This window comes from Wolffia australiana, chromosome 19 (assembly GCF_029677425.1).
Source record: "Wolffia australiana isolate 7733 chromosome 19, ASM2967742v1".
In the NCBI taxonomy this organism is placed as follows: domain Eukaryota; kingdom Viridiplantae; phylum Streptophyta; class Magnoliopsida; order Alismatales; family Araceae; genus Wolffia; species Wolffia australiana.
The window spans coordinates 2,801,585-2,818,009 of NC_135853.1; the positions used below are offsets into that span (position 1 = coordinate 2,801,585).

Genomic DNA, 16,425 nt, shown 5'->3' on the forward strand with positions numbered 1-16,425 from the left:
TAGATTAAGGATTTAATATTATTAATATAGTGATTAGTGTGACAAGGTGATATAAGATTAAAATACGGAGTGATGGAATAGAAAATGTGAGGTAAGAAGTGTAAATTAGTACTATAATTAAGATAATTATAGTAGATAGTATACGATAATACTTAAGAATTTAGAAGATCAAGCGAGAGTGAGGATGAAATGATGATGACAAGAGGAATGCAAGTGACATAAAGAGCAAGCTGAATGAGTGATGTAACGACAAGACAATAATGTGAAAATAGTAAGATGTGAATAGAGAGAGTGTACGGACATGAGACAATGTGATGGTGAAATCAATTTAAAATAACTATGATGTCGAGAACGAACAATGTCAGGAGATGATACTTACCATAGATCCTTACATTCCACCAGGAGCACAGAATTTTATGAGTGTAGCTACGCTCCCACTCTCCTCTCTTTCTTTTTCCCATGCACCCAGGACTCCAATAATTGGCTTGATGGATCTCAGAAACTCACTATCTCTCAATCAGCCTGCATGAGTAGGAAGCAAGTTTACGGATGCATATGAAAAGGATCCACACTTCTATTTATAGATTAGAGTACATGGACCTCTTGATCATCATATATCAAGCGATGAAGTTGGAGCAATCCTAGCCATTTATTTTCTTGTCTCTCTCCTTATCATCAGCGCTGATGCTTCCTCATTTTTCCTTGGCGGTTCAGATGTCCAATCATCATCTATTAGTGATTGAGATGATTGCCTCATCCTCTCCAATAGGCACTATGAGAATGCCACATGTGTCTGTAGCAGAAAAAGACAAAAGCTTTCTTTAAAATGTTTATCATTGTGACGTGGCATCATGTCACCACACACACTTCACATCGCTCTCTTTTTTCCTCTTTTTTATTATTTTTGTATCAAATGACATGCTGATGCATGTATTTCTTGCCACAGAATGTGCCAATCATTCAATGATTGCATGACGTGGCAACGCATTAATCATTCAATGATTAAGTGAAAAACAACAGCTACCAAACTTATGAACCGGCCTATTTTTGTGAAATCTATATATTGATATATTATAATGTAGGCCTGAAAATCATAACTAAATTCTTATTTGTTCATTCATAAACTGTTACTGATGTCTAACTTGACTGACATGATTATAACGGATATTATCATCAATACATTGAAAAACTTGAATAGTTGGAAATTGAGTTCATATTATAAATAGAGCTTGAATCTTTCTCTTGATTTAATTTATCTATATGAAGTCAATATTTATAAAGTGATTATATTATTTAATATTCAAATAATTTTTTTCATATGTGGAATTGTCTGAAGGCATATGATAAACCCAAAATATGGCATGAAGTTATATACATATTTTAAAGTCATTTTGGGATCATTTTATGTGTATTATCTTCACCTTACAAGAATTTTCATATCATGCACTAAATGGAGAAAGTGATCGAACAATCCATTGTAATGTAATTTTTATATATTTTACAAGTCCAAGTATTGATTAGTAAAAATGTACTTCAAAATGTTGTTCCTATTAATGATATTAATACTCCCTTTAGTATGTAAATCTATGCTTATCCAGGGAGGAAATCAAAGTTGAAGGAAGAAATAAAAGAAAGAAAGATTGACAAAGAATATATATATATATATATATATATATATATATATATATATATTAAAAAAATAAAAAATTGGGTTCTAAGAAAGCAGGAAGGGCTGAACCAGGGTGCAACAACCAAGCCAGCCGTAGGCGGGTGAATGCAGGTGCTCAAGACCACCTACAACCGGCAAGTGCCGACGCCAAATGCAAACCCCATCAAACCCACAAGCCCCACAAGCACCCCACCAAGCCCATAATAGGCCCACCATCAGAAGACAAAGTGAAGAGGCAGCACGCAGGGAATCAGATATTTTTTTCAATCATAAATATTGAATGGCGTTTATATAATAAAACTTATTTATAATTTTTTGATATGGGATCTCCAAACTAACATATCTTTCGTATTCACATCAGGCCCGACCATGAGAAAGGAGATCGATCGCGGCCCAACAAGCCACAATCTAAAGAAAATAATAAAGAAGCAAAGAGTGGGCTTTGAGCTGACCCATCCTGAAGCCCACATCACACGGGCTGCTTCATAAGTAGCATCTCAATTGGGATCGACTGATCTTTGTTTGGATGCTCCACATTATATTTATCCATTGTTTATTTTTATTTCTTTTTCTAGAGCTTTGTTTGGATACGATGGCTGACAAGGACAGAGGGAACCCTCCAAGGGCGAATCACGGATGCCAATAGTGATAGGGAAAACTAAAGAGGATGTTGGCATGACAAGACGAGTGCATAATATTAACTAGGGTCCGTGGCTGCAATTTAATTGCAGATGTTGGAAAAGTTATCACAAAGATCAGACGGCCAGGGGCAGTTCATCCATCCCTGCCCTTGGCTGTTGGCCGGACGGAGGATTCTGGCGAGAAGAGGGGGACTAGAGCCCATCTACGGCCACTAGAGGGCCCCCCTAGACATAAAGCTTGTCCACGACCAGTTGAGGCCCTCTAGAATCCTTAAAAGGGGGTTTATACCCCATAATTCCACATCTTCCGATCCATTCTCTTGTCAGCGATAACAGACCAGGCCAGAGCTCGTCTAGCCAAACTGGAGGTTGTGACACCTCCAAGAAGGTTTGGCTCTCTCAAGAAGGCACTAAAAAAGGAGTAGACTATCTCAGGAGTGCACCAGCATGGAGGAGGATGGCTGAGATGCACACCCAGGTCAGGGGACGGCCAACGGCATCCCCATTCTCAGCAGCCCAAATCAGGGTGTGCTTGACAATCCTCTAAACTTTCTTTGGTAGATATCTAGTTTATATTTGCGATTCTACATTATTTCTTGACAGAAATCCATGTTGCAATCCATTTTGACTGTTGATCGATAGTTAGCTTTATTGAGACATTTCGACAAATGCTTGCCAGGCATCAAGGAACTTTTCTCGATTTATCTTACTTTCTCCATATTTTAACTCGTAAAAAATACTAAAATTACTTATTATATATAAAATTCTATAAACCGCATCTTATCATTATTAACTACCACTCACCATAGGAATATATATATATATATGTATATATATACATTAAACTTTCTCTCTTTTTAACCCTATCTAAATTATCTCAGCCTCCTCCTTAATATCTAATTAAATAACCTCTTAAAAAGGTAGATAACATCTATACTCTCTTACCTAACTCGCTTAATCTTAATCTTCATCTCTTAACATATATAAATATTTCTCTAGCTCACTAATCTATACATAATTAAATAATCTGTCCCTATCTAACAAAATTCTATTTCCATTCTTCTTCTCCTTTCCTCTTCTTAAAACAACTATTCCTATTTATTAAATCCTTACAAATTACTAAGGATAAAAGTACTCGTCACTATCTAATGAAGTATTAATATTCATTATTATTATACCCATCTCCTATCTAAGATACAACTTACCACTAATTAAATAAATAACCTCCTATCTTCTATCAATAGTATCTTACTATGTTTTATATCTTACTAATTTTCTCTAGACCTTCAATGATCTTTATAAAAATTAACCATAACTCTTACTCCATCTCTTACTTCTTTATTATTTCTAGTATCTATAAAATTATATAAATAATATCTGATACTCTCTCACATCTAGTTCTCTTATTCACCTAAAATTCCCTTTACTTACTAACTACTTATTCCTTCTTATACTCACTATCTTTAGTATTATTATTATTGCTTCTTAACCATACCCCAAATTAAATACACTTCTAAAGGCCAGTCCCTGTGGAGAAGATCTTGCTCCCATTATACATTCAAGTGAGTTTCTATTTTTATCAAAATTATTTGATTCAGGCAAATTTAAAAATTACAACAACATTAAAATTATATACGCAATCTGCATTCATCGACATAGATGGACAAATGGGCATAGGAGATGTAGGAGAACCCAAAAGGAGTATGAAGCAATAATTGGATCTTGTGAAGAAGTTAACCAAGGTCAACCAAGGTAGTTGACTGTGACTTGGGTTCTGTTATGAACGACCATTGGATATAACTTGCTTGGTTTTATCCTTTCCTGGTTCACATTTTGCCTTTGATGTGATCACCTTAGTTGAGAGACTGAATCAGTTGGACTTTCGAGCATGGAATAGGTCCTGTGGGTTTGGTCAATAAAGGATGTGATATATCAAATCTCAAGTGAAAATTCCCAAGTCTTGAAGACAGATTTGACTGTGTATTTATGATCAGCCTTGTTGATAAATCCCTCAGGAGTATTGGACTTAGGATGGGCACGTGAAGTGGTCGGAAAATTTTCCCCTATTGGGTAAATGCCTGGCTGGCCCAAACCCACCGAACGGTGTGTGGAGCAGATGTGGAGCACAAATCCATACTTCTACACCCCAAATGGCCCGTGCCAAAGGACCCTAGTCGAGCGCAGGTGCCTCAAACTGGGAGAGCCCAATAATCACCTTAATTTACTAAGTTTAATGCGAAAAATACATTTTATGTATGATTTGAACTCATGACCTCACATACTGAACCTACATAACATCCACTAATCTATCAGCCGCATCATTCTATTTCTTATTTCATTATTCAATAACCAACTAAAACTGCCCATTCGCTCTGCACCAGGCCCCATGCAGTGGGCAGGATGAATGGACTCTGGGATGGGCAGATGGAGGTTAAAAAATTTGAACCACACCGCACAATGACCATACAATTGCCCAACCACAGTGTTTGGACCATCCCAATGTCAGAACCCCTAACTAGACTGCCCACTAACTGGGCAGAAGGGAGACGATTGGATATTGATATTGGTATCTGCATACTAATCCAGAATCATATCAGTTGACTCAACAAAGAGAGAAAGGGGGGCCCAAAAAGAAGAAAAAATGAGGGTGTCTAATCCAAGAAGCAATGACTAGTTGCCGATAGTACATTGAGATAAACAAAGACATGCTTTCATGTCTTCGTATGCCTTTTGCATTTATCCCTCGCCAGAAATCAACTTTTCGGGTAAAGTTTTGTATGCTCAATGTCTTTTGTATTTGTTTATGCTCTTTTCTGCGATGGGTTCTGATCAATTCTCTTGGGAGCTGTTTTTTCAAGTGGGTCTTTGTATTCCTTTGCATTAATCGCCCGGTAGAAATCAACTCATCGAGTAAAGCTTCGTCTTTTGCATTTGTTTGTGCTCTCTTCTGCGATGGGTTTTCATCAATTTTCTTGAGAGCTGCTGTTTCAGGTGGGTATATGTTCATCGGGGGCACCTCCCACATAGGTTAATCCTATCCTAGATCATTACTTGTTTTCGTTGAGAAAATTTTCTTGGTTTTTTATCTTTGATGATTGGGTTCTTTTTTTGGAGTAGAACGCATAGAAAACAATATAGTCCAAAACTTGTTGCTTATTCGTCCAAGCTGACTTCTGATGACTTGGTCACGCAAAATTTTATCCGTCATCTCGTTTTTCATTCATTCAATAAAGCTAGACATTCCTAATTGTATGTTTCAAAAAAAAAAAAAAAAGGAAGATCCTAATGATGCACTTGTTACCACGTGCTTGACGATTCCATGCGTTTGCTTATGTGAAGAATGAATCACTTTTATATAGAAGTCACCGGAGAACAGTAATGATTCATTTGTAGTAAACTTATCCATGAGAAATACTTCGTAGATTGTTAGTTCATTGTATAATTCATCGTGTATGGTGGCACCTTACATTAATGAGACATTGGATTTCACATTCTTTGTCTGTAGATTTGAAGAACAGGGTAAGAATGGACCCATCAAAACCTTCTTTGCCGGTTGCCTTCGCCATCGAAGATCTCGATTTGCTGGCGGCGAGATCATTCATGGAATCCTTCCATTACCCATACATCAAGGCATCTGTTCCTCTGTCTGCTGATGTGGTTCTTCCACAACGGCGCAGGCTGCTCGTCTGCCATGACATGGCAGGGGGATATGGAGACGATAAGTGGGTCCAAGGAGGGTCCAACTCCAATGCCTATACACTTTGGCAGTGGCATCACATGGATGTGTTTGTCTATTTCTCTCACAAACTGGTTACTATTCCCCCTCCATGCTGGATCAATGCTGCCCATACTCATGGTGTCAAGGTTTGCCACTCTCTCTCTTAAGCTCTCTATCTTTCTCACCAACTCTTTCTCTCTCTCTCTCTCTCTCTCTTTATCATTAACTTTCTCTCCCTTGTTGTCTATCTGTCTCACAAACTTTCTGATACAACTCTTCCACGCACCTACGTGCGAAGGAAGAAACGTCTCCGCCTCGCACGTGCAGAGCAGCGGAGGGAAGACGAAGAGACGCAACCGTAATTCAAAAAGAGACGAGAAGGAATGGGGAGGGGGGGCGAAAGAAAGAGGCTGGCTGGCGAGGCTGCGGCACTGCGAGCTACGGAGGCTGGCTTGGGAGATCCTCCCATTCCTTCCAGGGCGATCCCACCGATTCGGTGTGATCGTAGTTCCTATCCCACGCTATCTTCTATGAACTTCGTCGCTAGATGCTTTTGTTTTCATCCAGACTATTGTTGAGTTCGTGGTTCTAGTCTACAACCTTGTTCGTTGACCCAGGGGTTGTAACATTGGTATCAGAGCCACCGATTCTCGGCCAAGCCACAGAATGGAGCAAGATCCGAGAAACGAGAGGACTGATTTAGAGTTTCAGAGAAGAACGACAAACGTCCTGGAACATCTGATGGAACAGATCGCAAATATCAACATTCGGATCAACGGTATTCCACAACAGAATGCTCCAGCTGATGAGGGCGAGGAGTTTGCAAGACACCCACAGGGACGCCCAGAGGGTCCTCCCTATGAAGCAAGGCTAGATCATCATCGTTTCAAGCGTGGAGACTTACCAATTTTCCAAGGATAAAATGCGGATGGATGGCTCACGTGTGTGGAACGTTTCTTTCGTATGCATCCCATGGTCCACCACGACAGAATGCAGCTCATATTTATACATCTCGATAATTCGGCACAGAACTGGTTTGTTTGCACGGAAAAGGAAGCTGGATTTCGAGACTGGGCAGACTTCAAGCAGAAGTTTTCGAATAGGTATGGACTATCTGCCGATGGGTTGTATCAAGAGCTGATGGAAGTAACCCAAACCGGATCAGTCCACGATTTTAGGGCGGAGTTTGAGCGTCTACTCGCTCAACTACCCTATATAGAGCCGAAAATCAAGGAGATGGCCTATCTGCGCGGGCTAAGACCCGACATCCGCACTGAGGTACGAAGGTATCGCCCTTTTGGTCTTCAAGAAATCATGGATTTGTCTATTCAAGCTGAAATGGATCTAGATGTCTTATGGAAAACCCGTCAAGACGTCAATGTCTACCCAAACACAGTTTGGAATTCTCATCAGAAGCTGGTGTACCCAGGATCCGCTGAAGTTCCTTTATCAAGCCGACAAAATCAACCTCAGCACAATGCGAATCTGCCCATTATTCCCGCAACCCCAGCGAATTCACAAACCCCACAAGATAAGGCCAATAGAAGACGTAATCTGAAATTGACCGAAGGAGAATTTCAGCTACGAAAATCTAAAGGTCTCTGCTTTTATTGCAATGAGCGTTTCGCTCGGGACATCGGTGCCGTCGGGACTTAAACCTTATTATGGTGTTGGATGGCGATCAGGATTCTTTATCAGCGGATGATACAGAAGATCTCATGCAGACGGACGAGACCCCTATCACTGAAGGTTCTCTTTTTACGGCTCAGCTTTCTTTTCACTTTTCTCAATCAATGGCTCCTAATGGGTTAGTCAAATTGTGGGGGAGCATTAAGGGCAGACGAGTCCGTATTCTCATCGATGGAGGTGCCACTCACAATTTTATTCATTCGGATTTGGTAACATCGTTATCGATTCCGGTTTTTCAAGGGGCGCCAGTTGACGTACTCTTAGCCAATGGTGTACTTCAACGTTCTAGAGGCCTTTGCTTGAATGTTTCTATTTACCTACAGGGTCTTCAGATTAAACAAGATTTAATACCAATACCTCTGCAATATGGAGGTAATATTGGGGGTACAGTGGCTGAAGTCGTTGGAGTGGTTCTGCAGCAACTACAAGCTACTAAAGCTGAAGGTTCTATGGCATAACCACATATATTCTCTCACGTCGGATCCAGATTTGCTTCCACACGGAGTCTCTCCTGTACACAACACTCAGGCCATCATTCAGAGTAAAAGGCAGTTCCGAGCACTACATGCCGCATGCAACCCAGATCGTTTGACGGTATCGCACCTCCAACTAAACTCCACTTTTCTTAAATTTGAAATGCTTTACCCTACTGTTTTTGCCCCAACCCATACCCTACCCCCAAAGAGACCGTGGGAACATAAGATACACCTCGTCCCAAATGCCAAACCAGTTAATCTTAGGCCTTACCGCTATTCACATCTGCATAAAAATGAATTGGAAAGATTGGTCCAAGAATTGATGGTTTCGAAATTCATTCGACACTCATCTAGCCCTTTCTCTAGCGCGGCATTATTGATTAAGAAAAAGGATGGGGGATGGAGAATGTGTATCGATTACAGGGCCTTAAATCAAATTACAATTCCCAACAGGTACCCCATTCCTATTGTGGATGAACTACTAGAAGAATTGCATGGGTCAACAGTTTTTACAAAGTTGGATCTTAAGTCAGGATACTACCAGATCCGTATGCATGCAGAAGATATACCAAAAACAGCTTTCAAAACACATCAGGGACACTATGAGTTTGTCGTTATACCTTTTGGGTTGTCTAATGCCCCTGCCACCTTTCAAGCACTGATGAACTCCATCTTCAGAAATCATCTGCGCAAATTTGTCCTTGTATTTTTTGATGATATATTAATTTACAGTCGAAGTAATAAAGAGCATGAAAAGCACCTCCACGAAGTTTTTGAATTACTAAAAAGTCATCAACTGTGGGTCAATCTGGCAAAGTGTAAGTTCTCCCAAGATAGAATTAACTTTCTGGGTCACTGGATTTCGGACCAAGGGGTATCGACGGATATAGACAAAATCGAAGCGATTCTTCAGTGGCCTATACCTACAACAGTCAAGCAACTAAGAGGATTTATGGGGCTAACGAATTATTACAGACGTTTTGTGGCTCATTATGCTTCTAAAGCTCAACCTTTAACCCAATTATTAAAGAAAAGGTCCTTCGTATGGAGCGAAGAATCAACAAGGGCTTTCAATATTCTCAAACAGGCTTTGTCTTCGACCCCTATATTACTCTTACCTGATTTTTCTAAGCCTTTTGTAGTGGAGACTGACGCTTCCGGCGTGGGAATCGGAGCGGTGTTGACCCAAGATAACCATCCAATTGCATACTTCAGTCAAGCTTTATCGGCTCAAGCCCAAGCCAAATCAGCTTATGAGCGGGAAATGATGGCAGTCGTTCTATCAGTACACAGATGGAAGCATTATTTATTCTTTCAAAAATTTTATATCTACACCGATCAATTCAGTCTAAAATTCCTAAATGCACAAGATGAAATTCCGCAGCAGTATCACAAGTGGGTGGCTAAGTTACTGGGCTTCGAATTTGAGATTAAATACAAGCAGGGAAAAAATAATACAGTGGCCGATTCTCTCTCTCGATCTATGGCAGAACTTAGCATCTCCAACCTATCAATCTCAACAATTCACTGGCTGGACAAGGCAGTATTGGTTAAAGAAATCATCGCAGATCCCAGACTGTCCAAAATCAGGGCCGCTATACTTTCAAATGAGGAGCAGCATGCCAATTATTCAGTTCAAGACCAGCTTCTCTTCTACAAGAAAAAGTTAGTGCTTCCCAGTCATCCACCCTTATTCCCCAAATATTACGGGAGTTTCATGATACAAAAATCGGCGGACACAGCGGTTTTCTAAAGACCTATAAGAGAATTCAGCAGCACCTTTATTGGCAAGGCATGAAGACTCAGATTAAATCATACGTATCCCACTGTCAAGTCTGTCAACAAAACAAGTCGTCTAATTTGAGCCCAGCAGGTCTACTTCAACCTCTTCCTATTCGAACCTCCATCTGGGAAGACATATCCCTGGATTTTGTCGAAGGGTTACCGACATCTCTTGGCTACAATTCGATTATGGTGGTCGTAGATAGATTATCCAAATCTAGCCACTTTGTTGTGCTCAAACACCCTTTTTCAGCACAATCAGTGGCCGATCAATTCATAAAAGAAGTCATTAGATTACATGGAATTTCCCGCTCATTGTTATCCGACAGAGGCAGCGTCTTCACCAGCTCCTTTTGGCGTGAAATTCATAAACAACAAGGCACTACGACTAAATTAAGCTCGTCATACCACCCAGAAACGGACGGACTAATTGAAGTCACCAACCGGAGCCTCGAATGCTATCTACGCTGATTTTCCTCGGAGTGCCCCAAGACTTGGGCCAAGTGGCTTCCCTGGGCAGAATATAGTTATAATACATCTTACCATTCCGCCATCAAAATGTCACCCTTTAAGGTGGTGTATGGACGCGATCCTCCAGCACTAATCCGGTACGGCACTCAACCATCCCCGATTGACTCTTTGGACCAGTTGCTTCAGGAGCGAGATGCTACATTGGACAAACTCAAAGGTCACCTCTCAAAATCGCAAGCTTACATGAAAAAGCAAGCGGATAAGCACCGTCGTGATGTACAGTATCAAGTGGGAGACAAAGTTTATCTCAAAATTCGCCCCTACCGTATGAAAACTTTAGCAAGGAGTTCAGAGAAATTAGCTCCTAAATTTTTTGGCCCCTTTATGATATCTCAACGCATCGGCTCTGTGGCATACAAATTAGATCTTTCAGAATCTTCATCAATTCACCCTGTTTTCCATGTTTCACAATTGCGACCAGCGGTTGGCGATCATCAGCTTATTTCGCCACTAACACCTCATCTTTCCTCTGATTGGGAATGGCAGGTTTATCCCGAAGCTATCTTGTCTACCAAGGCAAGCAAGGACGGTCTGCTCGTTCTGGTGAAATGGAAAAACTTGCCCCATTTTGAAGCCACGTGGGAGGATATCCTGGTCCTGCAACGCCAATTCCCGAATTTTCAAATCGAGGACAATTTGCTACTCGAGGAGGGGAGCATTGATACAACTCTTCCACGCACCTACGTGCGAAGGAAGAAACGTCTCCGCCTCGCACGTGCAGAGCAGCGGAGGGAAGACGAAGAGACGCAACCGTAATTCAAAAAGAGACGAGAAGGAATGGGGAGGGGGGGCGAAAGAAAGAGGCTGGCTGGCGAGGCTGCGGCACTGCGAGCTACGGAGGCTGGCTTGGGAGATCCTCCCATTCCTTCCAGGGCGATCCCACCGATTCGGTGTGATCGTAGTTCCTATCCCACGCTATCTTCTATGAACTTCATCGCTAGATGCTTTTGTTTTCATCCAGACTATTGTTGAGTTCGTGGTTCTAGTCTACAACCTTGTTCGTTGACCCAGGGGTTGTAACACTTTCTCACCCTAGTTGTCTATCTGTCACACAAACTTTCTCTCTCTAGCTCTGTCTTTGTCACGAACTTTCACTCTTGCTCTCTATCTGTCTTTTCTCACTAAATTTCTCTCTCTCTAGCTTTGTCTTTCTCGCTAACGATCTCACTTTCTAACTGTCTTTCTCACTAACTTTCTCTCTCTCTAGCTCTCTGTCTATCTCACTGACTCTCTCTGTCTCTCTAGCTCTCTATCAAAAAAAGCTTTCTCTTCTATAGAATCTTCCCTGTCTCTTTCTCACTTTCTCTCTCTTTATCTCTCAATGCATCTCACTAACTTTCTCTCTCTAGCCATCTATCTTCCTTACTAACTTTCTATCTCTGCATCTTTAGCTCTAACTTTATCTCTATATAGCCTTCTCATTAACTCTTTTTGTAGCTCTATATCTTTCTCACTTTCTCTCTCTATGTAGCTCTCTATCTTTCTCACTTTCTTTTTCTCTATAGCTCTCTATCTTTCTCACTTCCTCTCTCTCTATATTTTTTTTATCAGGTGCTGGGAACATTCATCCTCGAATGGGATGAAGGGAGAGATATATGCCAGTCCTTGCTGCAATCAACGATTTCAGCTCAGATGTATGCTGAGCGGTTGGTAGAGATAGCAGCCTCTCTAGGCTTCGAAGGTTGGCTGGTAATTCTATCTTCATTACCACAAATTGTCATTTATACTGAATAGAAGTTTTAAATTTTGTTCGGCAATTTGGGTTTGGCACCTCCCACTGATGCTGACGGCGAACATTGATGATTTCACAATGACGGCATCAAAGTCGACAAGCGTCAACATCATCATCAATTATCTATCGTTTTAAGAAGCTTTTGTCATTGTTCTCGTCAACATCAACTATGTCTTTGGGATGGTTAACGTTGGCGATGATATTGATGGTCAGTGTTCATTTAAAAAAAAAAATTTGATGGTCAGTGTTTTTGAGACAAGAGTTTTAAAACCTAGTTTAATCAAATTGACACAGATTGTTTACCTCACAATGTTGCGTCAACCTCAACCTCTATAGTTGACGTTGAAGAAACTAACAATTAAAATTTTTTGGACCTACAGTTTGATAATGTTGAGGATTTGACAATGGTGGTGTCAATGTGAATAGGCATTGAAATCAACATGAATCATTTATTGGTCCAAATTTTTTTTTGTCGTTATTATCAACGTCAACTATGGTTGTTGACATTGTGATAAATCTCTGACATATAGAAGGGGGTGTCTTTCGTCGGCATTATCAAGAAGTTATATCATTCCCCTTTTTGTGTGGAAGGAGATCCTCTTCTGCATGGAGCTGCTGAAGACCGATCCAACTAGCAGCAGTCAAGAATTAGACTGGAGAGCAGTTATTATACTCTCTCTGTCTAGTAACTGTTCCTTTTTCTTGTTTCTGGCAAAAGTTGCGTGTTCGATTCTTCCTGTTATTTGGAAACTGCGATCGCTATATTTTCCGTGCAATTTGAGTGGCGAGATCTTGAATATTGAGCTGAGATCTTCATATTTTAGTTGTCTACCTATTGTTCCGTCCTATTCAGCTGATTCTGTCGGGGATCTTAACAGGTTGACAGGACATTGATGGGTTGGTGATCCCTGTCAATTTAATTTAATTAGGTTTTTTGAGAACCTTGTCTGAAAAAAAAATCAACCGTTCACGGTATCCCATCAGCATCATCGTCAACTTCAACCATCCCAAAATACATGACATCAGCATCATCTTCAATGTCAATGATGATGGTCGATGTTGACGAGCACCAACCCTTATTGGCATGAGTCCATCATCATGTCTTGCTATCCTGCAGATAAATATGGAGGTGAAGCTCGACTTGGCTCAGATACCAATCTTGGTGGAGTTCCTCGGCCATCTAACTAAAACCATGCATGAGGCCAACACTGGATCACTTATTATTTGGTAAATGGTGATTATTTAACCATTTTTAATGCTCAATTGTGAATGTAACTCACTGTTTTCTTTTGCTTATTGTAAACTTCAAATCTTTCCTGCAGGTATGATAGTGTTACTGAGTGTGGAAAACTTCAATGGCAGAATCAATTGAATGCAAATAACAAGATCTTTTTTGACCTATGCGATGGGATTTTTGTCAACTACACGTGGAAGGTTTGTTACCAGACCTTTTGCAGAAGTTTAACATTTATAATTTCATTTGATTTCCATCATTGTCCAGGAAGATTTTCCAAAGATTTCGGCTATTTTTGCCGGTGACCGCAGATTTGATGTGTACATGGGTATTGACGTCTTTGGCAGAAACACTTACGGAGGAGGACAATGGAGTGTAAGAGAAACATACATAATTTTTCTATCACTGAGATCATTTTTTTATTTTAAGACTGAACTTTTTGTTTTTGAAATGTTTAGACCAACATCGCCCTTGATCTATTGAAGAAGGTTAATGTTTCTGCCGCAATTTTTGCACCTGGGTGGGTTTATGAAACTAATCAGGGCCCAGATTTCCAGACAGCAGCAAATTGGTAAATTACCTCATGTTATTTCATTGTTTCTTAATTCAGAAATGTCCTCTTATCATTTAATTGTGCAGCTGGTGGGGGCTTGTTGAGGAGTCATGGGGAACACTACTCCGGTATCCAAAATTATTGCCGTTCTTCTCAAATTTTGATCAGGTTTTTTATTTCAATGAAATAATTTAGTTCAAAGCAAAAATAGACTTATTCGAATGGAGTATAATCTGAAGACAATACTCTTTTCATTTTTTATCATTCTGAAAACTCCTGAAATATCATTATGGAATATTCTTATTATAGTGCGCATAATATCCATCTTTTGAATGATATACCAGGGCCGTGGTCATCATTTCTCCATGGATGGCATCATTGTCGCTGAAAAACCTTGGAACAATATTTCCTGTCAAACGGTACAGGTAGGAACTGAATGATTGGACATCTTTTGTAATAAAGTTATCTTCTATTATGAGGGATCTGAATTGTTTCTTTAATTCTTAATATATTCCTGACCACCTTGGTAGCCTGCGCTTATTCCATCTGTGGAACCTGTTGGTAGACCCATCAATGTTCAACTGAAGTAAGGCTCCTGACTTGTCATCTCATATTTTTTCTCTGTGGATACCTCTCTCTCTCTTCCTCCCTCTTTATATCTCCCTCCAATAATTATCTCTTCCAATCTCTTTCTCTCTGTGAAATTATCTCTGCAGACTTTATATGTGTCCCTTTATCTCCCAAATTCTCTCGTCTCTGTCCATATCTCTCTTTTTAATTTCCTCCCTACTGTCCAAAGACGTCTTTCTTTCAGTCTCCGTCTATTCTATCAGATCCGTCCTCAGAACACATCTTAGACTTCTTTTCCCTTTAAAGACTGGTAATAATGTAATCTAATTAAGCTCCTATTTAATCTGATCTACTGTTGTTTTTCTTTCAAGCCTAAAGAATGAATCATACAGCGGAGGAAGCAGCCTCACATTCACTGGAAAACTGGGCTGCAACTTCATCTTCAGCACAAGGATCTTCCTTGTGGATCTCCCCATAGGAGACGTACCCTTGCTTGTCTCATACTCTGTTAGTACCAATATCATGAAATCTATTATCACACCAATCAACATTTAGTTACCTCGTCTTCCTTGCTCCCACAGGTTAGAAGATGTAACCAAAGCTCAATAATCGGTCTATCACTCTCCTTATCCACCCAAGATGGGAAAGAAGAAAATTCCAGTGTCCTCATCATTGAAGGTGGTTCATCTTCTATCCCGGTTGACTTTCATTGTCAATTTTCTCAAATCCTCAACCCAACCTGTGTTCCGAAATCCTCTGAATGGGACGTTCTAGAAGCTATCGTCACAAGGCCTGGCGATGCCATCACTGAAATCTGTGCAGTCTGCTGCACCAAAGCCCAGCCCATGCCTGGTGCTGTCACTGCTACCTTTCCTTCCTTTTATGCAGCACTTGGACATGTGGGCATTGTTGACTTTGACTCGCCTCGATCTGGTCCATCCTTATCAGTCACTTGCCAGCATGTCTTCTGGGCCAACAGCATAGAGGGCACACGTATGGTCGCTTTGGAGGTCTGTTGGGAGAGGAAAGACCACGACGGCGTTGATATCCCTGCCCTGTGGTACAACATCTTTGCAAGCATAATGAACAAGGGAGGAGAAGACAAGGGAGACGGCAGCGGAGTGAGATTCCTTGGTGTGACCAGGCTTAATCGGTTCTTTGTGGACAATCTTATGGTTTCAGCAGGCGCTTCAGGTGTCAGGTTCATCGTTCAAGCTTGTGGTCTTGATGGAGCTTGCCAGAAGCTAGATCACTGCCCCACCTTGGATTTGCCTGTCAAAGAACCATGATCTAATTGATGGCCCATCTTTTCTATACTTGCTGAAGATTAAGAATCATTTATCCAGACTCATATGTTAGGACTCAAGAAGTCCATCCGTTATTGTTCTTTTGCCTGGTTCTGTCATAATTGACCGTTGTAATAGCAGGTCCTAAAGGACTCAATATTGTAAGTTAAATAGAGATGTAGTGCCCTTTAGGGCATTATGGGAGTGTTTTTCCCTTCCAAAAGTCTAAATGTGTCTTTCCTTCTCTCTTCTCTCTTCCTCCTCTCGACACCTCTCTTGTCCTGCACCTCTGATCGTCTGCTGCCAGAGAAGTGCTTCTGATGCATCTGTAAGACTGTTGCTGCTTCACATTGCTTGAGAGAAGAATGCCTGCTGTGATACATCTCTTTCTACATTCTCTACATCTTCTACACAAATTTGTGACATGGAATGCATTCACCCAAGTGAATCAGATCATTCTTTGTAATTTAACACTCCTATTGAATGCATTTAACGCCATCTACCTCATTGCCAGTAGCCGAGTGGACGACACTCAGGCGACTGC

The 16,425-nt window shown here is 40.7% G+C and overlaps 1 protein-coding gene across 2 annotated transcripts; it reads left to right on the plus strand.

The window, feature by feature from the left end:
• Positions 1-5,086: 5,086 nt before the first annotated feature.
• Positions 5,087-16,085, plus strand: LOC144715718 (cytosolic endo-beta-N-acetylglucosaminidase 1-like). Of its 2 annotated transcripts, none has more exons than XM_078590687.1 (12): positions 5,087-5,337; positions 5,816-6,174; positions 12,058-12,195; positions 13,356-13,465; positions 13,561-13,672; positions 13,740-13,847; positions 13,931-14,043; positions 14,112-14,193; positions 14,370-14,450; positions 14,556-14,611; positions 14,967-15,102; positions 15,177-16,085. In XM_078590687.1, exons 1-12 carry the CDS (start codon positions 5,088-5,090, stop codon positions 15,882-15,884), a joined length of 2,253 nt encoding a protein of 750 aa, XP_078446813.1. In that variant the 5' UTR covers position 5,087; the 3' UTR covers positions 15,885-16,085. The 2 variants fall into 2 exon arrangements, with proteins under 2 accessions (XP_078446813.1, XP_078446814.1); XM_078590688.1 differs by having other exon boundaries at positions 13,755-13,847.
• Positions 16,086-16,425: the final 340 nt, after the last annotated feature.